At 36.5% G+C, this 23,815-nt stretch overlaps 3 protein-coding genes across 4 annotated transcripts; all 3 read left to right on the forward strand.

The window, feature by feature from the left end:
* Positions 1–2,390: 2,390 nt before the first annotated feature.
* On the forward strand, positions 2,391–8,075 carry LOC103402184 (receptor homology region, transmembrane domain- and RING domain-containing protein 2). Of its 2 annotated transcripts, XR_003768920.2 has the most exons (5): positions 2,391–2,776; positions 2,987–3,220; positions 3,812–4,216; positions 5,109–6,373; positions 7,228–8,075. XR_003768920.2 is itself a non-coding variant. In XM_029093930.2 (4 exons), the coding sequence occupies exons 1-4, from the start codon at positions 2,626–2,628 to the stop codon at positions 5,684–5,686; spliced, it is 1,368 nt and encodes a 455-aa protein (XP_028949763.1). In that variant the 5' UTR covers positions 2,391–2,625; the 3' UTR covers positions 5,687–8,075. The 2 variants fall into 2 exon arrangements, 1 of the variants encoding a protein (XP_028949763.1); XM_029093930.2 differs by having other exon boundaries at positions 5,109–8,075.
* A 960-nt stretch (positions 8,076–9,035) lies between these two features.
* LOC103402185 (phosphatidylinositol-3-phosphatase SAC1-like) lies at positions 9,036–20,838 on the forward strand. The gene is made up of 16 exons (XM_008340922.4): positions 9,036–9,440; positions 9,527–9,731; positions 9,833–9,998; positions 10,912–11,134; positions 12,007–12,083; positions 12,355–12,542; positions 12,663–12,760; positions 13,754–13,887; positions 14,667–14,801; positions 15,815–16,190; positions 17,354–17,475; positions 17,937–18,041; positions 18,229–18,441; positions 18,594–18,785; positions 19,259–19,370; positions 20,416–20,838. The coding sequence occupies exons 1-16, from the start codon at positions 9,303–9,305 to the stop codon at positions 20,662–20,664; spliced, it is 2,733 nt and encodes a 910-aa protein (XP_008339144.2). The 5' UTR covers positions 9,036–9,302; the 3' UTR covers positions 20,665–20,838.
* A 710-nt stretch (positions 20,839–21,548) lies between these two features.
* Positions 21,549–23,578, forward strand: LOC103402186 (uncharacterized). Its single transcript, XM_008340923.4, has 4 exons — positions 21,549–21,896; positions 22,058–22,117; positions 23,043–23,089; positions 23,342–23,578. The coding sequence occupies exons 1-4, from the start codon at positions 21,729–21,731 to the stop codon at positions 23,427–23,429; spliced, it is 363 nt and encodes a 120-aa protein (XP_008339145.3). The 5' UTR covers positions 21,549–21,728; the 3' UTR covers positions 23,430–23,578.
* The last annotated feature ends 237 nt before the right edge of the window (positions 23,579–23,815 follow it).

A 23,815-nucleotide genomic window follows, 5' to 3' on the forward strand; every position in this document is an offset into this window, starting at 1 on the left:
AAGCCTCCGTCTTCTCTCTCTCTTTCCACGCCACGATTCATTGAAGAAAAGATTCAGACCTTCAAGATTGCTGGAAATCTACAATTTTCCATCCTTCCACTAATTTTCAATTGCAATAAAATCTGGAAACTCTCTCGATTTTCCAAACCTTCAATATTGCTACAAATAAAAAAATACAAATTTTCATCCTTTCACTAATTTTCATCTGCAAAAATATGAAAAATGTTTAAATTTCAACTTTTAATTTCTTGTTGTCATTGTGTCTCGTGTTTAAGGCCCTTTGTTTTGTGTTTCTCTTTCAAAACTGTCGATGAGGGGCGATTACCGATAAGGGGACCGAGAAGAGTTTGGCAAAAGTGAGCGAGTAGTTAAGAAAATAAATAGCTTTAATCCTTACCGTCCATTCTCTATTGAATAGTCAGGATGGTCCGTATGAAATGGGTCTGGATAGGATCTAACTCCCACTTACGCGTCTGTAATCATAAATCATGTCTTGTGAAGTAAGCTCCACTTCTTAAGTTACTAGAGTTAGAACTTCATACTTTATTTTTCAATTGTTTAGGAGGCTAAACGTCCAAAAGCCAAAAAACGACATGATTTGCCCAAAAACTCATTTTCAATCGAAGGTTGGCTTATAATTATATGGAACCTCCCATGCCGTTATTTGGCCAAATGGCCATCATGTTGGCCAAATATAGCCCTGCTTTTAGCCCTTTTTTTGGGGTTCAACTCTTCTGTTATAATAATTAATTTAAATCCAACAGCTAGATTTGAAAACATCCAAATATAGTTTATTTAAATTAACTAATAAATTTAAAATATAAACTTAAAACTAATAAATTATTGAGGGGCTCTGTTTAGCTCTTCGGTTGGAGATGATATATGAGTATGACATGATAACGTTCATTTAAAAATAATATTTTACAGGGCTATAATTCTAGACATGGCTATATTTAGTCATTTCGGTTGGAGATGACCTTATGTTCACTTCATTGAACTTTCCATGTTTTATGCATGGAAGAGGATTATCTTCTACTAATCTCTCTATTCCTTTCTCTTTCATTTTATTTGAATGTTTACAATTAAGTCACGTCAAAATTTTATATTGATTTATTCTTTTATAATGACAAAAAGACAAAAAGTAAAGTGTGAAAAGAAGAAAATGAAGTAGACGAAAAGAGAAGGAGAAAGAATCCTCCTCCTTTATGCATATCTCAAAAAGGGTTCCAAATCCAATAGGACAAAGGAGGAGGAACACTAATGCGGATGAGAATGAACAAGCTAGATAAAGCTTCTAATGAAGCTTCTGATTTTCCACCTAATAATCCACATATTCATGATGATTCCAACTCAAAAAAAGCCAACAAAGAAGAAAATGGGTAAGGCCAATGTAGAGAATCCAATCCGCGCGAAAATGGGTAAAGCCGACAATGAATCCAACGCCAAATGCTTGACGCGAGTGCGCGTGCGTAAATCCAATGTGGACTAACCCTATAAGTCGTTGACGAAACAATCCACTGTATTTTTATTTATTATCGTTGAAAAAATAGGGTCTAAAAACATTTGAGATGTCCTGTTAGAAGACAATCATTTGTAATGTTTCATTTCGTTGTCATTGACGATAATAATTTTTGCATGACACTTTTTTTTTTCTTCAATGGAGTTAAAATTTTCAGTAAAGTTTTTATCGAGACTCATTTATGCATCATATTCTCATATATATGTATTCTACTCAATTTTTAATGAATATTATATTTTAAAAAAAAAATAAAAAATATGTCCAATATTTTCTTACCAAAAAAATCAGACAAATAAATAATCATCATGACATTCAGGCAAGTTCTTATTATTCCGCAAAATCTCAAATAAGCTTCTTTGAGAGGTTCTTCGTAAAATGAAGGGCAATTTAGAGCTTGTTTGGTATTTTATTTGAATCCAATTTTTTTAACCAAAAATAATTTTCAAGTTTTAGGCCTTAAAAACTACCATTCTTTTTTTTTTTACACCTTTTTCATCTCTCCTTCAATCCGCTCTCTTAATTCTCTCAGTTCTTTTTCTTGCTCATCTTCCTCTCTATCTCCTCTGATCCTCACTTCTTTCTCTTCCCTCCAATTATCTCTTACTTTCTTTCCTCCTCTATCCTCTTTCTTTCTCAGACCCCCTCTTTTTGGATATCTTTGTCTAGTTTAAGTTGTAAGATTTAGAATTTTTAAATCGCAAACCAAACAAGTTTGTGAGTTTTAAAGAAAATTGTTTTTAAGAAAAATTCTTAAAAAATGTTTTGAGAAATTATAAAAAAATTTAAATAAGATACCAAACAAGCCCTTAGATATTTAACCAATAATTTTTGTTTTTTCTGGAACCTAAAACAGCACTTATATTTTAAACTTATCACTAATCACATAATGATAATATAATAATATGGATTGGGAGGAACTGGAGTTCCTGTATGATTGAACTCCACTTTTAAAGCATCAAAGTCGGTAGAAAATGGGGATTCCAGTTGCTTTGTGGATCAGGAGATGGATTTAATTAAAATATATTATCGTTTTTGCTCCTCTGTCTGTCCTTTTCCCCAACCACTTGAGAGTTAAAACATCCGAATTGGTGCATTAGGGTTTTTGTATGGGGAGATTGATGAGCACTATGAATCTGGCGGTGGTTCTGGTGGCGGTGGCGGTGGTTTTGTTCGGCCGATTTTGCATTACCGACGCCAATGTGGTGCTGATCGGGAACAACGTTACTCTCTCTTTCGATGACTTGGAGGCTAGTTTCGGTGAGTTCCTTTTGCTTTTCTCTTCATGTTTAAAATTTCTGTTTGGTTGCTGGGGAAATTTCCGTTTGGTTGGTGAGAAATTGCGGGAAACAAGAGTAGCTGAAAGCGAGACCAAACTGATAATGATTCTATGTATCTGTGTGTTTGTTTGTTGTTTGGCATGTTTATGTTTTTATTGATTTTTGTGGTGGACAATGATGATCATTCCAGCTCCGGCGGTTAAGGGTTCGGGGGAATGCGGAGTATTGTATATGGCAGAGCCTCCTGATGCGTGCTCGACATTGACTAATCAAGTCGAACAAGGCACGAATCGTAGCTCCCCTTTTGTTTTGATCGTGAGAGGAGGAGGGTGTAGTTTTGAGGATAAAGTTAGAAGAGCTCAAAAGGCCGGCTTCAAAGCTGCAATTATCTACGACAATGAAGTTAGCAGCGTGTTGGTTTCAAGTAATGACCTTTTCCATTAACTATTTTTCATGCCTAGCGTTTTGATTTGTCAAGTTCGATACTTTCCAGCAATTACTTACTGATCAATGAAAATTAACGGTGTTATTGGAGATGTAAACAATACACAAGTCCGTCCATGCCTCCCAAATTGTCATAAGCTCCTAAATAAACCACTGTCTTGCTAGTTATAACTCAGCTTAGTTATATTTACTCTATCTATTCGAACTAGGTGCGTGAAAACTAAAATTAGAAAGATGATAAATTATAGCAATAAGTTTCACAAGAGGAAGATATTATAAAAAACTGTTTGAAGGTTGATTATTATGCGTGAACGATAGATTCAGACTTTGTTAATTACATATATGTATATTTTAATTTTCTATTCAATGCCCGAAAGGTTTACACCTCAATGCCTCAGGCATAGGCCTTGCCTTCATAAACATTGTGCACTGCTGCCCTCTTCTCTATTTTTATTTTTCTCTATACCCTTTTCTCCTCTCGAAGTAGTTTAAGTTTTAATTCTTTATTTTATTTGTAATTTCTTTTTGCCCTTTCTATAATCTGCAATTCCCTTTTGTGTGGAAACTACAGTGGCAGGAAATTCAGCTGGTATAAAAATATACGCTGTGTTCGTTTCGAAAGCTTCTGGTGACCTACTAAAAAAGTACGCTGGACTTACTAACATGGAGCTGTGGCTAATTGCATGCTTTGAGAATTCAGCGTGGTCAATCATGGCAATCTCTTTCATTTCATTGCTTGCCATGTCTGCGGTGCTGGCTACTTGTTTTTTCGTTCGTAGGCATCGAATAAGACGAGAAAGGCCTCAAGCTTCTCGTGTTCGAGAATTTCATGGGATGAGCAAGCGCTTAGTAAAAGCAATGCCAAGTTTGATATTTACCGCAGTTTTAGAGGACAACTGTACATCAAGAACATGTGCTATATGTCTTGAGGACTATAGTGTTGGAGAAAAACTCAGGATTCTGCCATGTCGTCATAGTAAGTTTCTTTTTGTTCTGCCATGTGAAAAATATTGTTCCTTGCAGAGCATTTTTTTGTTTGATTGATTGCCGGGTGTTTCGTGCATTAGCATTTTGAATGCATCTATGATTTATACTCTACTAAGGTATGCTAAAGTTTATTCGTTGGTCACATATGATGGCTCAGTTAGTATAAACAAAGAATTGGTTGCTCATTGTTTCCCATTATCAGTATTCAGGAGTTGCGCTACTTTTTGGATTTCAACTGGGCTTGACCTAGTGGGTTGGGTGCCGCAAGTTGCATTGTTTTTTGGGACTTTAAAGTCACTTGGCTGTGTAAATAAAGCATATAGGATCTCATGACTTTATTTAGTAGAGGAAAGAAGAGCTTATTTAATGCGTTCTTACAAGGCTTGAAATCCTGATAGAATTTTTGGGCAAATATCTGTTCTTGTTTGAAGTACTGAATAGTGGTCCACTAGGAGAGACCAACTTAGAACGATGGAAGAATCATATAAAACGTCTCATTTGTTTGATGTTTACTTCATGGTATGGCAGTATAATTCCTATCCTGCAAAGTACAAACTCTTGGTAATGCTTTTGTAATGGCAATGTATATATTTGTGTATGCTGAAAATTCGGATACCTTTCCAGTAATTCTAGAATGTTGTTAGTGGTTAAAATTTGAATGGTGATAAAATGTGAAGTAGTTTTTGAGGAAAAATTAAAACATCTCCCAATTTGATAGCCTGCTATGATATTAATCTAGCCTAATGAAAGTTGTTCAATGTCAATAGAACTAGCATACAGAATGTAGAATCTTGAACAACTTTTCTCTTCAGCTATATATTTACTTAAGTAATTATTTAGTAGTATGCATATCTCACTAAATTTTTCCCGGGTTTTGACAGAATTTCATGCTTTCTGTGTGGATTCCTGGCTTACTTCATGGAGAACCTTTTGTCCAGTTTGCAAGCGTGATGCAAGAGCGAACACAGGTGATCTACCCGCCTCAGAATCCACACCATTGCTTTCATCCAGTCCATCCTCTGTGGCATCTTCTGTACTTTCATCTATGAGATCATCAATAGCATCATCTTCAGCAATACAGATAGGACCAGCATTGTCACGGAACCCTTCACTTTCTCATTCTCACTCTTATGCTAGCACAAGTCACATTCAGCAATCTCTTAGGTCCTCCTATCGCCAGTCCCCTTCTATTAGTGCAAGCAGAAGTTCAATGGACCTCCGAAATGTCTCGTCCCAAAGGTCTCATGCTTCCTATTTTATATCACCCAATTCCTTTGGTTACCCATCTTTATTACCCCGGAATTCAAGATACATTTCTGTTGGGCACTTTCCAAGCCCTAGCAATGCATCACCAAGCTACATCAGTTCTTCCAGTCATCGACAGCATCCACTACATTGTAGTGAATCAGCTGCAACGTTTTCTCCTTTTTCTTCTGCTCAATCTCTTCCTGAGTGCTGATCAAGATTTACAAAATAGCTTGAGGGGAAGGTGAACCAAGATGGTTTTCTCCACTCTGACCTCACCTTGTTGTAGTATCCTGAATGGGGTTATATGTTGTGAATGCTTGCTATATGCCAGAATTCACACCTGAAATGTTTCTTGTTACCACCTCACATGTATATTAAAGCTTTACCTTATCTATACTCTATAGTTATAATTTACAAGATATGTTTATGGTACATAGTCATAAATTAGATGTTTATCAAACAGTCACAAAGTCAAAGAGTGAGTTGTGGTGTGCTGTGTTGGATGTTGTTAACATCGCATTCGATATTCGGCAGTTGTGAATATAATTTGGCGTTTGAGACTTTTCTTTACAGAACATTATTTTTTAAATTTTGATAATCCAATTGTTTGGTAAAGTTTTAAAAAGCTGCTTTAAAACAAAACTCTGGGGTTCTATGGCCAGCAGTTTTGAAAAGATTCTGGAAGGTTGCCTCTTAAAGCTAGTTTGTAAATAAGTGACAGCCCCTATCGCTCCAATTATGTTAGTCTTTTTCTTTTTTGGGTTCGGTGTAGCTTTCACTAGTTGGCAGTCGAGTCTTCTCCTTTATCTTCAAATTTGCAGCTGCAGATCTCTAAAGCTCTCAACTGAGAAATATATTGCTAACAGCGACGATCAACTCATCAAATTATTACTCATCTGTAAGTTTATTGATCTCCTTATCGTTTTTTATTTTCGGATTTGGAAGCTCTCAATTTTTCTCAGGTTAGGGCTTTGTCTTTGCTATGAGAATAGGGGTTTTGGCTTCATTGTGAGATAGGGGCTTTGTCTGCTTCACGATTAGATACATTACTTTTTCCTCTTTAATAATTGATATTAATTTCATTTACGTATTTCATTTCAGTTTCTATCATGTAGATCATGTTTGCCATCTACTTGAAAAAAAACTGTACTTTTGGGGTCCATGAAGCACTGGAACCTTTGTGGGTCTGTAAAGGACTGAACCTTTGCGGCTTTGCCTGAATTGCTTTTGGGATATGTGAATACAGCATCTCTTCCTGTGCGATTCACATGTTCTAGTTGCTGAGTTTTGGTTTAGTTTTTGGAATTGATTTTATTGATAGGCTTAGTTCTGCCAAAGTTTTTATTGCTGTGAATGTAGATGGTGCACATCCACATGTTTCAATTAGTCTTTCCGTATATAGGATTTTCGTTATTGATTATGCGAGTACAAACCATATCTTATGCAAGAATTTTGTAGTTGATTCTGAACAATTAGTTATTCTTGTTATAGTTTTGAAAATGATATAGGAAAAGTGCGGCTTTGCAGGGTACTATCATAAAAGTCTATTATGCTAATAATCGTAACTCAAAAGTGGTTTGAGAATTTGTGTTTTTCTCTCTAAAGATGTGCTAAGCTTGCTCCAGTACCTTTTCCTTTTTCTCTTCTAAAAACTGCATAACACCGATACACTATACAGTCACAAAGCACATTTATATGTGGATTGATTAATTTGCATGGGACTATGACATTTTGTTTCTGTTTCATTCTTAGGCTAAGCTTTATATGTAAAGCATATACACTGATGGAAAAGGAATAACAATGTGGGAAATGGATCAAAAGTTACGGCTCTATGGAATGGTCATAATGTAGCTATGACGCATATCAAGGAGGTGGTGGCATGTGAGATTGCCGTGGCACATATGTTAAGAAAAAGGGCTTGGAAAATTCAAGGACCAACTGCCCTAAGAAGACAGAAAAGAATCCCAAATTGATCAGAAATCTCAAATATGGATACTTTGGCTCTTTACAAAATTCCAGGCTTGGTTAAGTTGCTAAAGTCCATAAAATTCGTTCTAGTGGAAGAAGGCTGAACAAGATCTCTGATGCTCATAACGATATCATTTTACAGGTTCTCTCTTTCTCTTTCTCCACCAACGGCACTATTTGTACCTCCAGGCCAGTGGCAGTAGACGTAGTGGCATCCTATGAAATCGTCCTTCGCTGGGAATGGGTTCAATTTGGAAGGCTGTGATGAACGTGAGTTTATCGTGGATTTGGACCCTAGTTCGGTGTGATGAAAACAGTTGCCTTCCAATGATGTCGCAGTGAGGCAGGAGGACCAAGCGACGGGCTTATCTAATGAGGATCGCCCTCCCAAAAGATTGAGGTCCGATTCGAGTACTGAAATGAGCACAGGTGAGCATCTGAAAGGGTTGTGTGTAATATTGCATTTGTATTTTAAAATTACAGAGCTGCTGCTGGGAAACTGATACAATAATCCTCATCTTGGTTTCCCATCAAGTAGCGTTTCTGATGGTATTTACTATGTCTATATATGTCCCTCCAACAACATTTGTAACTTTACATTTTGCAGCTGATAAGTGAAATGTTGCTAACAATATTTTGTTATTTTTTTTTTTTACACAACAATATTGGGGGGAAGGGGATTTTGTTAAGCTTCATAATCGGCCGGCAATAACTTGGTAGCTTTATCTATCAAAACTCGGCCTTTATTTAAAAGTTATTTGTTCAGAGTATTAAGTTTATTTTTCTTTAAATATTTAGTCCTCCTTTAAATTAAGGGAAGTTTAACGAAAAGTTCTCGGTAGGTACTGTTCACTTTAATAAAAAACCACAATTTTACACTAAAAAGTCAATTATGAGACTATCCATTTTACCTTTTTTCTTATCGTTAAAATTCAAAGTTTTTAAATTATTTTTATTAGTTTTCTTTTAAATTAATAAGTTTCCGTACATGTTAAAGGGTCTTAAACTTACCGTGTCATTATTTTAAAATGATCTATTCAATCAAATCAATTCGACTGAAGGCATAAATTAACACAAATCAAATACTGATGTAATATGAGAACTAGAAAACTCGTGTCCATTCCAAAAATTATCCCAAACTTAAGAGTGTAAAATGTTTTAGCCCTATATTAAAAATACATGTGAAAAAATGAATTTTTTGTCTCGCTGAAAAATGTATAAAAAGGTTGCATACATTAGAACATCCTTAAAGAAAATTGTCAAATATGATATACCAAATTTTTATTTGATGATTGCTGTGACCAATTGAATATAAATGTTAGGGAGACTAATTTTTTTTAAATCAAATGATGTATCACCAATAAGAAACAAGCACATTAGTCGACACCTAATTTAACTATATTTTTATTTGTCGTAAAAAAAGACAGCTAAAAAGCAAAACTCAACCGTCACGTTATATATGATATCTACATTGAAGAACACAATGAGTATTTTAATCTTGTTTCACGTATTTTTATTTTCAAAAAGGGGACCATTGGTGGCTTCAACGCGACAGTCATCCTTCCGAGAACCATCTAAAATACGGGTTTAGAATTTGTTCCTTCACTGTGCCTCTTTATTTTACAGAACGATCTTACACGTGAACTTTTATTTTTTTTACGTATGCGTATTATACGCGTACCTACGAGAGCAACAACAACAAATCACCGGAGTAAAAAAGGGCGCGCCGGAGCGGGTACAAGTTTGAAGTTGTCCGATGGACACTTTTTCCAGCTTCCAATTCGCACTCTATATAAAACCGGCAATTTCCGTTCTCCTCTGAATATTAGTTCTTCGTTCCCTCCATCCGCAGTGCAGAAATGGCGAAACCTGACAAGTCGAAGCCCAATATCCCCCAATACGTCCGTTCCTCCGCCAAAGTCCACCCCTCCAACGACTTCGACGCCGACCCCAACTCCTACTCCCTCGAAAAGTTCAAGCTCTACGAGACCAGACAGGTAACCAATTCTTCACTCTCTCTCGCTCGCTCTCACCAATTCAGTCCAATTCTTCATTCTCCTCCGATTGACGCTTCCAATTCCAGCGATTTTACTTGATCGGAAGCGATCGGAACAAGCGGTTCTTCCGGGTCTTGAAAATCGACCGATCGGAGCCCGACGATTTGAATATCAGCGAAGACCCCGTCGTGTACTCGCCGCAGGAGATCAAGAGTCTGCTTCAGCGAATCGCCGAGGGCAATCGCGCCACCGGAGGCCTTACTTTTGTGGCCAAGGTTTATGGGATCGCCGGTCAGTGTCTTAGACCTTAATGGGTACTTGGAGAGATTGACGAACTACCTCCTTGTGTGTTTTGTGTTTACTACTTGTATGGGGTTTTGGTGTTTTGCTAGGTTGCATTAAGTTTCTGGAATCGTATTACTTGATTTTGGTCACCAAGCGTCGCCAAATAGGAAGTATATGTGGTCATGCGATTTATAGCATTGATGAGAGCCAGTTGATTACTATTCCGCACGTCTCGATTCAAACCGACATTGCTCATTCTAAAACCGAGTTGCGGTAATTTTCTCCCTTGTTTTCATGTTTCTTTGTTGTCTTGACTGTTAAATGATAGCATAAATGTGGCAGAGATATAATTGATTTGCTTAGAAATTTACGGTCACTGGATTATTTATTTGTATAATCGACATGGTCTCTCACCATTGGTCTCATACATCTGGCTTGTATAGAAACAAGAGGCCAGAAAGAATGCCCGAAAGAATAAGATAGAAAGAGAAGCTTTCAGAGTAAAACCCTTTTGGTATGTATCTAGGAGATGGGTAGTGTTTTAAGCTCAGGGACAGAAAGGGTAAGGATACCCACCAAGGGTCCCGACATTGTAAAATTTTGCTTCAAAATTCTATGGGGTCACTTAAGTTTATTACACCAGTGTTCCTCAACACATAAAACACATAAACCCTGATTTATAATTACTGGTGTCCTGTTAGAGGAGATATAATTTGCTTTGGGGGTTTACCTTTTTCGCTTAGCTGGGTAATGTGATGGTTGCACAAATATACTGTTCATGAATGACACTTCTAATGGTTTCATTCACAACTTCCCGTAGTGACTACGTGGAAGTTGGATTGGGAAGGGGTTGGTGACTTAGGATGGTAAATGGAGAAGGGTGTCAATGCGATGTTAGAAAGTGACTGGCAAAGCAAATGCCATATCCTCTATGCAGTTAATCTGTGATCGTTTGAAGATGCATATAATTCTTTAATACTTAATATCCCACTTTTGGATGGGCTTAAAGGAGTGTTCCTTCCATTATCTAATCAGTAGGTGGTGTTTCATATTTAAAACGGCAAAATGTACAGTAGTGGTACACTCTGCAGGCTTTAATTTTTCTCAACTGCATGATAACCAGCTAATATATTTCATAATTCAACTTCTATAGATTATTGCTTATATTTTTCTCCCGTAACTGTAGGTACAAGAAGCTTCTATCCAGTGTTGATTTGACCAAAGATTTTTTCTATAGTTATACGTATCCTATAATGCAGAGCTTGCAAAAAAATGTGTTATCAATGGGTGAAGAAAGGATGCCGTATGATAATATATTTGTATGGAATGCCTATCTAACACAGGCTATTCGATCAAGGTGCAATAACACAATCTGGACAATAGCATTAGTGCATGGCCATTTTAAGCAGGTATGAAACTCTCCATCTCTCTTTCTCACTGTATGTGCATGGTAATGAGATTGTTTTGGTGCGGAATCCATAGACAGTTTTACCCAGCCAAAAAGGACACTGCTTTAGACTTACCCTACATTTTTTACTAATATAATTTGCTTATATCCTATCTATTCTTTTTGGTGAACTTATATGGATGAAGTGTAAGAGTGCATCCGGCGTGTTGTGTGACCGTCGTAGGCCACTGAAGCTCAAGGGAAAATTTTATAGGACGGCAATAAGGCCAGCGATGTTGTATGGCACAGAATGTTGGGCGGTGAAGCATCAACACGTACACAAAATGGGTGTAGCGGAGATGAGGATGCTTCGTGGGATGTATGGGCACACGATAAAGGATAAGATTGGGAATGAGGATATCCGAGGTAAAGTAGGAGTAGCCAAAATTGAAGGAAATATGAGAGAAAATCGGTTCCGGTGGTTTGGACATGTGCAAAGAAGGCCTACTGACGCTCCGGTTCGAAAATGTGACTACGGGACAGAGGTTCAGGGCCGAAGGGGTAGAGGAAGACCTAGGAAAACTTTGGAAGAGACCCTAAGAAAAGACTTGAGTACTTGGATCTAACGGAGGACATGACACAAAACCGAGCGCAATGGCGTTCTAGGATTCATATAGCCGACCCCACTTAGTGGGAAAAGGCTTTGTTGTTGTTGTTGTTGTTGTTGGTCTTTTGACTGATGCTTTAGGTGTCTGATGGACGGGTCACCCATGTTTCTCATCTTTCCTTGTGTTTTTTTCTAGATAAAACTTGTGTCTCTTTTGAAAAGAAAAACTTGTTAACTGAATATGTGTTAAATATCTGGATGAAGTTTAGTTTACTTGATGATGGCAGATTAGGCTATCAATCTTTGGTAGGGACTTCAGTGTTTCTCTGGTCTCTAGACGCTCTCGGCATTTTGCAGGAACACGGTATGTTGTAGTTTGAATATCACGTCAGCACCATCTTCATTTCTCCTAATTATTCACAAAGCTGTCTGATGGCATGTAAAAGCAAAAGTCAATTTTTTTCGCCTATATGTTTTTTTTTTTTTAATTTTTAAAATTTTTAAAATTTAAAAAAAAGATTGAAGTTTTATGTTTTGAGGATGAAATTTCACTGGTATTATAATGTTTTGATATACAGAAAATTCTTGTTGTATAACATGTCAATATTTTAATCATGTTTTCAATTGGGTTACAGTTACTTGAAAAGGGGAGTGAATGATAGGGGAAGGGTTGCAAATGATGTTGAGACAGAGCAGATAATCCTCGATGAAGAAGCTGGATCATGCAAAGGAAAAATGAGTTCTGTTGTCCAGATGCGTGGTTCGATTCCCCTTTTCTGGTCACAAGAAGCTTCAAGATTTAGCCCTAAGCCTGATATTATATGTAAGAACACTATGTGATGCATATTAGTTTCATTTGAATCATATGCTACGCGTCACATGCACTGTTTACTAGGCTTCATTGGAATTAATCATTTTTTGCATGTTATTATTCTGGCTTTAGTACAGAGATATGACCCCACATATCAGGCTACCAAATTACATTTCGAAGACCTGGCAAGGAGATATGGCAACCCAGTTATTGTGCTTAATTTGATCAAGGTTTGTTTATTTCTATATGCCTTCTTAATAGCTGCTGGCAACAAAAACATAATCTCATATTGTTAGTCGTTACTATTACTGCATGTTATGGGACAATGTTTTTATGTGTTGGATGACCAATAACTCTTCTCTTCTTCTTGTTTTTGTTTTAATTAAAGGAGGGAGGGGTTATCGATAAATGTGCATTCAGATCATAATGAATGTTGTATCTCTTCCAACATTGGGAAGGGAAATACCAGCTAACTGGGTTATTGGATATTTAATAAAGACAACATATGCAATTTTTTCAGCCAACTTAGGTTAACTTTTAAAAATTACTAGTAAGACAGAGAATGCAAAACTAGAAAATTTTGACAATGATGCCGGAGTTTCTGGTTAATAGTTTAAAGCAAGGTTTTATAAGTCATCCTGTTGTATGTGAGAAACATTAGTTTAATGTGCATCTATTTTGCGGGGGCAAATAATTATGTGATAGCTATCGCCACATAGTAGATACTCTATTTGATAAATTCGGTTATTTAGAGAATGAGTTGAAACTTTGATAATACATTGCCCTCCTTGTTACTTTTGTTGGCTGCAAGTGAGGTTGTAGAATGAGTTGTAGCTATTTGAGGATCATATAAGCATGGTGTACTATCATAGCGCAATAGTGAATATTAAATGCATCTCTTGTTTCTCGCATCTACCTGACGTTCAGTATAAGTTGAAGATTTATTTGTGCTTATGATTTACAGTGGTTGAGTTGTCTACTCGTGTGTGTGTGTTTGTGTCATAGGGAGATTGCGCTTACAAGGATGTTAATTGGTAAAAAATTTTTTGGTGCTGAAATCTTTTTAAGCACTATTTGAGTTACAGCCTACTCAAGATACATATATACATAGAGATAAATATTTTGTTGGAATTACGAGTTAAGCTATATTTTATCGGTTGTCCATCATGCAATTTTTTTCTTCGTATTTTTCATTTCATGTGTCTCGTACAATTTTAATGTAGACTGTCGAAAAAAGGCCTCGAGAAATGATGCTGAGGCGTGAGTTTGCAAATGCAGTTGGGTACTTGAATCAAATATTTTCGGAAGAAAACCATCTTAAGTTTATTCACTGGGACTTTCACAAGTTTGCAAAAAGGTAACCAGTTGAGTTTTCATTTTCCTTTTGTGTTTTGTTTTGCTTTGCTTTTTTTGGCGAAGTGGACACAGACACACACACACCTATGATGCACAGATAGATATAGGATACATGATTAAATATGATACAAAGTCTCCATAAAACTAGGGTAAGAATAGGAGAATAAAAACCATGCTGTATGATATATGTTTTCTTTTGTGGTGTTGTGCAGGCTAAGATATGAGTAGGGTAAACAACATCCCTATCTGGTGTGGTGCAGGCTAGTTCTATGTTTTTCTTTTTTCACTTCTCTTATGGTTGGTTGCAACCATGAAAGTATGAAAAGCACATCCCCCATTTTTGTTTTGTTTAAAAACTAGTAAGCACAATTGAACCGAAATTCCATTTCCTTTACATAAACAATTATAGGAGTCCCACACAATTGAAATAAGACATACACATAGTATCGTGGGGGAGTGAGTTTTTTGTCGAGACGTAGAAATTCTTTACGAAATTGTATTGATTCATATGGAGTATTTGATACGCATCAGGCCATATTGGTATCCGATACTCCATATCTACATTGAATGACTAATTCTGTTTCATAGGCTCACAGATTTATATATGTATATATCATTCACATATGTATACATCATTTTGCTCCCACTTTTTCATCTTGCTAAGAAGTAAAATTATTTACCAATAGATAACTCTGCAATGCTTTCGATATAACCATCTCTAACTGCTTGTGTTTATATTTGTTTTCTTCTAACTGGTCTCTATCTTTTCTGCTTCCAAAGCAAGTCTGCCAATGTTTTAGCAGTTTTGGGTGCTGTGGCAAGTGAGGCGCTTGACTTGACTGGTTTTTACTACAGTGGCAAACCTAGCGTTGTTAAACGGAGGCCCAATCAAATAAGCCGGACAAGCACGGGAAGGTATGCAATTTTTATGTTGGTTTCTTAGTTTTTGCAAATGTTATGGAGTCATCATAGATATGAATCAGTCCTCTTTTTTATTGGGAAAATAAAAGGAAAGTTTTAACACTAGTTGTACTGTTTTAACGTAATTTCTGATTTCCATGCACATTTGTGGTGGCATGTTACAGTTCATGCATGTGATGTTTTTAAGTTACACCACTTTTCCAATTCTTTTATGCTGGTTATCCAGTGAGCAATGCGTAATTATAAATATTGATATCATATAACCCACTTTTTTGCTGGTCCAGTGATTTCCCTACTCTATTCTCAGAGATTTATTCCAGTTCTCCGTTGCACTTAGATTGTTATCTTTGAATGAATTTGCATTGGATAAATTCTAGGAGGCAGATGAGTGCCAGATGTCCCATTGATGAAACACAATCTTGCTTTACTGCACTTCTTACTTATAGGGTTTGGTTGGGAGCACTTCTGTATGAAGTACTGTAATTTTGTTTGTACTGTTTTATTAGAAATTTAGAAGCATTTAAAAAACTCAAGTGCGTCATGCATATTTTCTTGGGAGTGCTTCCATAGAAAACTTATAAAGTTCTTCTGGAAGAAGCAGTAAAATGCTTCTCAAAATCAAAATGTACTTGTTTATATTTAAATCAGACACTTAAGAAGCACTTTTGGCACTGTTGAAAGCACTCCCGAGCACATCCTAGAGTGTTGCATTGGAACTAGCATGTTGGCAATCCCAGTCATTGTCTGGTTATCTGAATTTCCTACATTTCTATCTCCTATGCCAGTCCCCCATGACCAGCAGAGATCCTGATATAACCCAATTGGTGCTGGTTCAGTTCATCAGCTCAGTTGGTCATTTCATCTAGGGTTTGATATACAGAAATTAGGTGCTATGGTGCACATGAGCGCCAAATTTTCGATTCAAACCGATATTCTTTTGCTTGCTAATTAACACTGGTATTAGACTGAACTAGTATTTCTTTTAAATCAGACTTCCTTTTCTTCAGGGAAGCTTCTCTGAGAGCAAACTCTGGGGACGTTCCAAGGTTTGGAAGCAGTAATGAAACTCTAAATTCTGCTGTTAATTGGGACAGGGAATCTGATATTAGTCAACAGAAGAAAAGTGATAATTTTAGCGGTGAACCACCACATTTTCAAAGTGGCGTTCTGCGCACGAATTGTATTGATTGTTTGGATCGTACAAATGTTGCCCAGTATGCTTATGGCCTTGCAGCTTTAGGCCGACAACTTCATGCAATGGGTTTGACAAATCTGCCCAAAGTGGATCCTGATAGCAGTATTGCTGCAGCTCTCATGGATATGTACCAGAGCATGGGAGATGCTCTTGCGCAGCAGTATGGTGGCTCTGCAGCTCACAACACTGTATGTTCTTATTTTATTCATGGGTTAGAGTATGCATATTATCAGTTGCTGGATGTCATAGATCAACCCCTATAATTCTAACGTGAAAGTTAAAAAAGAAAGAAAACTCTATAACTCTAATCAGATGTCCACTGAAAATAAAAAAAAATCACATCACAAACTAATGTGTTATAATTGTGGTGAAATAAAAAGATGACTACAATGCTTCTGATAGAGATGACCCATGATAGCAAAATGGTCAAAATGTTTCAATGACGGTCATTGTGTGAGGATCATCTTTGATTGGGGAACCTGAAAATAGACGGTTCGGATCAGTTCACCACATTGCATGGTGGGTGTTAACAATGTGGTCTTCAAGTTAACTTCTCACTTAAGGTTTTCTTGAGAAGTTTATAAAGACATAAACAGTAATAGTATAATTCATACAGTGGACAAGGAGTTGAAGAAAGTTGAGGTTCACCATAAAACGAATTGGCAATATGGGGAGTAGCCCAACTACTTATAAGCACATGCAAAGTCCCTCCTCTCATCAATGTGAGATTCATTCTCAACAAGCTCCCTCACGTGGGACATGCTGCTTTGATTTCATGAAGAAAGTTGAGGCTCCACCATAAAACCAATTGGCAATATGGGGAGTAGCCCAACTACTTATAAGCACATGCAAGGTCCCTTCTCTCATCAATGTGGGATTCATTCTCAACAGGAGTTCACCCTTAAGATGCAATCTACAACAAATATATAAACTCAGGGGGTCCACTCTTAAAGTGCAATCTGCAACAAAAAGAGCAATACAACCCTACTGAATTTAGGTCTTCAGATCACCCTCATTGTTTCCAAGTATATATTAAAGTGGAGGGAGAAGATACGTGCTTCTATATAGATAAGAATAAGGCTCTAGTAAGTACTAAACTAAGTGACCAATCTCGAGTTCTTAGATCTCCTTTTAGGATTAGGAGAAAATCACTTTAAAAGTGGGAATATTTTTTGTGCCTGTGCTGTAGTGTTTTGATTTTGGATGTAATGGTTCTAGATTGGTTACTTATTTCAGTTACTAAAGCCTTCTGTCTGTATATATGCCTCTGTGTGTAACTGTGTGAAGTTTTCGAATTTCCATATTTAGCTTTATATGTCTTCCTGAAGCCTTTTCCTTACATGAACGCCAGGTATTTACTGAGAGGCAGGGAAAGTGGAAAGCCACAACCCAATCAAGAGAGTTCCTGAAGTCCATCAAGAGATACTACAGCAATGCTTACACTGATGGTGAAAAGCAAGACGCCATAAATTTGTACTTGCTTCATCTCTCCTGTAGTTTCTAATGAAATTTATTTTTCAATCTATTAAATAATACCTGTTCTTTCCTGTAGTAACAGATAAGGCTTATTGCCTACTACGATCTCCATCAATTCGTATAAAATAAAAATATAGAAATTGATCCCGATCAATAGTTTATCCATTTTGCATTAAGAAATGGATGCATGTATGGATAGGGGAATTCGTGTTGCTGTAGCAGTTGTACATTACATTATGTGGTTTTGAATGTATTGAGGAGCTAGTAACTCTATGTCGTAGTATTTTACATTTGGAACGATGTTGTATTGGAGTATGTCATATTATGTTGTACTGTATTATATCATATCTCACTGTGTTGTAATTTGATTTACAATGTTATGTTGCACATTATCATACTCTCTTTTGCCTTTCTTAAAAAAAATTCTAAAAATTTGATCTGTTTGTTGGTTTTACCAGATTTTTGGGTTACTTCAAACCACAAGACGGGAAAACTGCTCTCTGGGAGCTGGATTCTGATTACTATCTTCATGTATCTGGAATTGATGACCTCCTCGATGTGTGGTAAATCTCTATGTATCTGGAATTGATGTTCTTTGCACATGTCTCTGCACAAACATACACAAGCAGGGATGCACGTTGTACATTTACAATACCTATTTTAATCGGTTTTCCAAGTCTTCTGTAAGTTAATGGTTCAGTTTAATCATCCATTTTTTTATAGTAAGATTCTTGATTTTCAACTTTTCAGTCCACAAGGAAATGATATGCACTTAGGAGGATTGGGAAACACTCTTGCCCCTATTCCTGCTTGCAGAGAAGACTTTATGAGGATGAAGTTGACATCTTTTGATAAATTGATTGAAAGGACGTGTAGTTCAATAAGGGATGTTAGACTTTGTAGTGAACCAGATCAAAGACCAGGTGGTGGTCCTGCAAATTCTAGTGTGGCGCCTGATGCAGCGTAATTATATTCAACCTAAGCTGTTTTTACCCCTCTGTTTAGCATCCTATTCGTGATTTGATTATTCATCTCTGTCTTTGGTTATCCTGTACACTTGGGACCCAAAGCAAATTCTCTTTATAATTACTGAACATTGGAATTGTATTTTTCAGTGAAATACAGTTGAAAAGCCCAAATTGGCTTTTTGGCCAGAGAAAATATGAAGAAAGTGGCTCTGCACCAAAAGTTACTTCACATGAAATCAGTAATGGAGGATCCCGTAATGAGACAGGGGTTGACGGCTTTTGTGACTTAAATTGGCTTTCTTCTGAAGCCAATGATAGTGAGGAGGATATCTTCCAGAGGTATGCATATGGAAATGCTTTTACGTTGGCATAGGAGAAGAACCTCCCATTTGTCTGGTTTATTATCTTAAATATCTGCGGAAACACGAAGGTGTTGTGCATCTCTATGTAGACGGCTTATACATTGTTGTTAATACCGTGACCTCTAATGTTAGTTGGGTGCTAATACTAAAAATATATAGGGAAATGGTCATAATAAGCGTGATAAAACAGTAACCTGAATTTTTTTTGATAAGAGTAGTATTATCTGGGTAATTAAGTTGTTTTAGAATTCTATGTTACTAGCTTGTTGACATCATCATCTATATCGACCAAAAAAAAAAAAAATACATATACACAAATAAATCTGTTGAATTATAATGTTTCATTTCTTTTCCAGTAACCTGTAGGCATACTTAATTTGTATAAAAAGCCTCTGGGGTATCCTATGGAGTGTATCTGTTGATCATGTCTTTCTCTGCTGCAATTCCAAGGTACCTTTCAATGACATCAGTAAATGAAGCCAATGGGTGGTACGGTGGGACGCTTCTAGGTGATCAAGATGAAAACAGTGAGATATACAAGCACTATGCTGAGTTATGTCAGGTAGGGTACCTCTAAATTTCCGAACATGGACAAGTCTGGTATCTCCTCTAAAAATTAAAATCTGACATAAATATGTGCAAAATAATGAAAGTGCTTGTTTCTTTTCTTTGTGTTCATTCTCTGACCAGAAAAATAGGCTTCTTTCTGATTGTTAACATTCCTGGTTTTTCCATGCTTCTGCTTCTATATATATTTTTAAATACCTCCTATTATCAGTGTATACCAAAGTAGAAGAAACATAATTATAAATTTCTTTTTCTGTAGTTTAACATTTTACTTAACGGATAGGTTTGTATATTGTACATAGGAGTGTGCCTTTTGGGCATAGTTCAATGAAGTTTTCTTCTTGAAAGGAAACAAAAGAAAACCCAATAACGAATGTATTAACAGTTAACTATTTAACTCCCTGATTGCTCTACTGTTGTTTGGTTGAAGCGTTTAGATGCACCAAAGAATTTCAATATGATGCGATTTGTAAAGACTCGAGTTTGTTGGTTAACCTATTAAGCAGGGTTACATGTGGAGTTTAGGTATATTTGGTTTGGGGTTCCGGCTTGGGGCTTTGGGGTTGTTGCTCAAGGTTCAAGGTCTGAGGTAGGGATTAGGATTCAAGTCGAAAGTTCGGGTTCCGAGTTTTGGCTTGGACTGCGCAGGACTAGAACTGTATGGATATGCGGGTCTGGGTATGATTTGATGCCGGTCTAGGGTTGGGGTCAAAGTTTGAGTTTTGATTTCGGGCCCATGTGAGGAGTCTAGGATTCGCGTCTGTTATCTGTTATAATCTCAGGTTTCCAATTAAAATACTGTTGTAATAATTCATTTTACCAAAATACCTCTCTTGCAAATGCAATATATAAGTTCTTTAAGCTTGCATGGTTCTCTGGTAATTTGTTGAAGTTTGACGCTCTTGTATATCGAGCTTTGAGAGATTTACTTTTTTGCCCAGCGGTTAAACCTGAGGACATGTCCTTTTTCTCCTTTCTTCCCACATATGTGGTACGTTTCATATCCTTAATATGCTTTTGTGAAACTTTTCAACGTGCAGGGCCCTGGCATTGAGCCGTTCAAAAATGATCGTGAGATGGAGCAGCACTATGCTGATGCTCTTCATATGGGAACAATTAACATTGTCGACGATGCTGATGTTGAGGTAGAGATGGAAGCAGCCCTCAAGGAATACGACCAAATTGGTAGTGATCTTGGGAGCATCCCGGCATCATGTAAATTGTTAGCTGAAGATCCGAGCTGGTTGACGAGGTGGATAATTGGGGAAGAGAAGTTGCAGAGGATTTGAAGAGAGCTAAATGAAGTGTAAGAGGCAAACATTATTTACTAAATCTTGCCGTATACATATTACTAGCATCAAACAAGGTTGAGCTATACCATGTGCATATAAATGTAAATACAGTGTGTTCAAATTACAGGCATTTCCGTCTTTAGGATTCACAAGTTACTGCTTGACCTCTAATATGTTTCGATCAACTTTCTGCTGCTGCTGGTTTCTCATCCATCGTTTTTTTATTTTTATTTTATTTTTTTTTCGGTCTAAAAAACTTTCGGTTTTTGATTCATCTGTACTCGTCATTTTAAGACTGCAGGGATCAAACCCCAATCTTTTCGGAGGTGGTTTAATTAATTATATTCTAACATTCTTTAAATCTCAAAACTCCAAATTTCTCGATCTGCTCCTCTGGTTTAGATTTTAAGGTCAGCCGCCGAACTCTCCCCCTTGTAATTGGTTTTTGTTGTTGAATTATTCTACATCCAAAGACTGTTATGGTCAAAACAAATTGCAAGTGAAAATTTCAGAGTACGTATTACTGCATGTAACAGCTGAATGTACGCTGGAAAATCATAGGGATTTGATGTAAGAGCGGAGTGTTGGTTGTCGATTATCTGACGCTCTCTCCCTCCTTTAATCGAGCTTGGGATCGACAGCCAGCGTAAGATTAACTCACACAGGTTAATTAAAATGTAATGTTTACTGCAATACTACAATTTAAGCATTAAAGTGATTGATTACACGAAGAGTGAGTCAAAGCGGATGAATGATTCACTATCCTCACGCAAGGTCAAACTAAGCACGGTCTAAATCCACGGGATGGTAGGAAACTCCACCAATAGTTGGGTAGTAATTCACACCTTGACAAAGCAAACAATTTAAATGAGCTATTTATCTTTCAACGGGCATACAATATCCAGAGTCAGTGAGAGGCCAGAAAGCAGTGGACCCCTCCTAACAAATCAAAGTTTGTGGATGCGATGAAATTGTTTGTAGTTCACTCATTCCCACTTATAAGTGTAGGAGAGAATAATCTCAAATAATATTGTTGGTGTGATCAGAATTAATTGACAAAGATGATGACCAAACTCTCCATGTCTTGCTCTTGCAACATTCCTCCACCTGCACTTCCACCAATTAGTCCTCACCAGCTTGCTCCAATCCTACTGAAAACAAGCATACAGCACAGGCCCAGGGTAGTTGCAGTTTTCGCTGCAAAATCTGGAGGATTTCCACTCAACTCGGTATACATCCGCTCTTTTTTACGAAAATTCTATGGTGCTCTAGAGTACATAATACTTTTTCATCGTTTAGATTTTGACTTTGTATTTTTAACTTTGAATTTAAGTACCATAGTATGTATTTATGCAAGTGTCAGTTGGACTCTAATTCCCTTGACATGTAGTTCTTGAAAAAGTGTGAAGGCTGTGGAGGTAAAGGTGCAATTGAATGCCAGGGATGCAAGGTACGTGCATGCTTTCTTAAATTCCCTCGACATGTATTCACCCTTTTTTTATAATTATTTTTTAGTCATACATTTTATTAAGTTATAAAGTTGAGGTTTCACCCATCCAGTGGGAGATGGTAAACTGCTGCAAGAAAATGCATATTCAAAATTATGAGATTTTACACTTATCGACCGAAGCAAAATAGTTTTACACCTTAAAGTAGTTCAACAAATATGATACCAAAGGTATATATCAGCTTTTTAGCTAAAACGATTCTTGAGATTGACGTAGTTCTTTATTTTAATCCCTGACAATAAAAATCAATAAAAGTGGTCTTTGAGTTTGTTCATTGTAAATCATTTTGGTCATTCTGAGAAAAAATATATCAATATCCTCATTAAATTGTCATGTGAACGACTATGTGCCCACCTTTTTAAAGGTATTTTTGTCAAACCAACCCCTCCACTTAATGAGGATATTGACATATTTTTCACTGAATCGCTAAAATGATTTACGGTAGACAAACTTAAGGACCACTTCTATTAATTTTCATTGTTAAAGACTAAAGTGAAGAGTTATACCATTCTCAGTGACTGTTTTAGCTAAAAAGCCGATATAAATATATCATTTACGACCTCACTTTTTACATCTTTACATTGAAGATGATCTAACTGACTAGAATTTGCACTTCTAGCTAATAATTAGCTAGGTTTAATCCAAGTTACTATATATGGCATTTATTGTTTATTGACAAAACATACAAACAAACAAACAACAACGAAGCCTTATCCCACTAAAGGAGGTCGACTGTATGCAGTCTAGAATGTCACTGCGCTCGGTTTTGCGCTAAGTCTTTTTTATTGTTTATTGACAAGAAAAAAACATGTATTGTTTGATAAGTATGCAACTATTAATTCAACTCCTTTAACCCTTAATTTTCAGGGGACGGGAAGGAATAAGAAGAATGGAAATATTTTTGAGCGATGGAAGTAAGTTATTTCATGATTTAAAATATAAAACTCAGTTTACTTTTCATGAATATATAGAAGAATGTATTTATTTATAAGGGAACTGTTATTAGCACTCCACAAATCTCATTCTACATTCCTCACAAGTGTTTTTTTCTTTCTAATTATAGAAAGTTTGGAGAGCAAAATGAGATTTTTGGAGTGCCAATAACAATTCCCATTTGTAATACCTTAAACAAATCAGTTTCTGATGCTTGTGTATTTAATTATTAGGTGTTTTGATTGCCAAGGATTCGGAATGAAGGGTTGCCCCAGCTGTGGACAAGGAGGACTAACCCCAGAACAAAGAGGAGAAAGATAAAGAGTTCGATGAAAAAAAACTATACGAGTTCACTGAACTAATTTGGCCCAATTTCATTATAAATAAACTTCACATTTTATGTGACTTAAGTGCCCATTTGGTATGTAGGATTGAATTAGAATGAAAATCACTCTGATTTTATATGCGTATCAAGGACAACTAAATATAGTTGTAGTTCACAAACAATTTGAATGAGAACACGAGAGATTTTTCACTACGTCTGAAACAGGGGCACATACGCCATGTATCGTCATACAAATGAAAGAACATTTGGAAAAAAAAATAACACATGATCTACCGTCTTGTATTCTGGACATATTGAAAAATTTCTTTAAGAACACACCACCAATAAAGAACTACAACTGAAAAAAGCATTTGAATCACTC

This window comes from Malus domestica, chromosome 15 (genome assembly GCF_042453785.1).
Source record: "Malus domestica chromosome 15, GDT2T_hap1".
Lineage (NCBI taxonomy): Eukaryota > Viridiplantae > Streptophyta > Magnoliopsida > Rosales > Rosaceae > Malus > Malus domestica.

Bases quoted from the DNA above. Each gene is read 5' to 3' on its own strand.
- LOC103402184 (XM_029093930.2), top strand. From the start codon at position 2,626: ATGGGGAGATTGATGAGCACTATGAATCTGGCGGTGGTTCTGGTGGCG. The intron at 2,777-2,986 runs GTGAGTTCCTTT...TGATCATTCCAG, and splicing joins TGACTTGGAGGCTAGTTTCG to CTCCGGCGGTTAAGGGTTCG. The intron at 3,221-3,811 runs GTAATGACCTTT...TGGAAACTACAG, and splicing joins TAGCAGCGTGTTGGTTTCAA to TGGCAGGAAATTCAGCTGGT.
- LOC103402185 (XM_008340922.4), top strand. From the start codon at position 9,303: ATGGCGAAACCTGACAAGTCGAAGCCCAATATCCCCCAATACGTCCGT. The intron at 12,084-12,354 runs GTATGTTGTAGT...ATTGGGTTACAG, and splicing joins CGGCATTTTGCAGGAACACG to TTACTTGAAAAGGGGAGTGA. The intron at 12,543-12,662 runs GTAAGAACACTA...TTCTGGCTTTAG, and splicing joins CCCTAAGCCTGATATTATAT to TACAGAGATATGACCCCACA.
- LOC103402186 (XM_008340923.4), top strand. From the start codon at position 21,729: ATGATGACCAAACTCTCCATGTCTTGCTCTTGCAACATTCCTCCACCT. The intron at 21,897-22,057 runs GTATACATCCGC...CTTGACATGTAG, and splicing joins GAGGATTTCCACTCAACTCG to TTCTTGAAAAAGTGTGAAGG. The intron at 22,118-23,042 runs GTACGTGCATGC...CTTAATTTTCAG, and splicing joins TTGAATGCCAGGGATGCAAG to GGGACGGGAAGGAATAAGAA.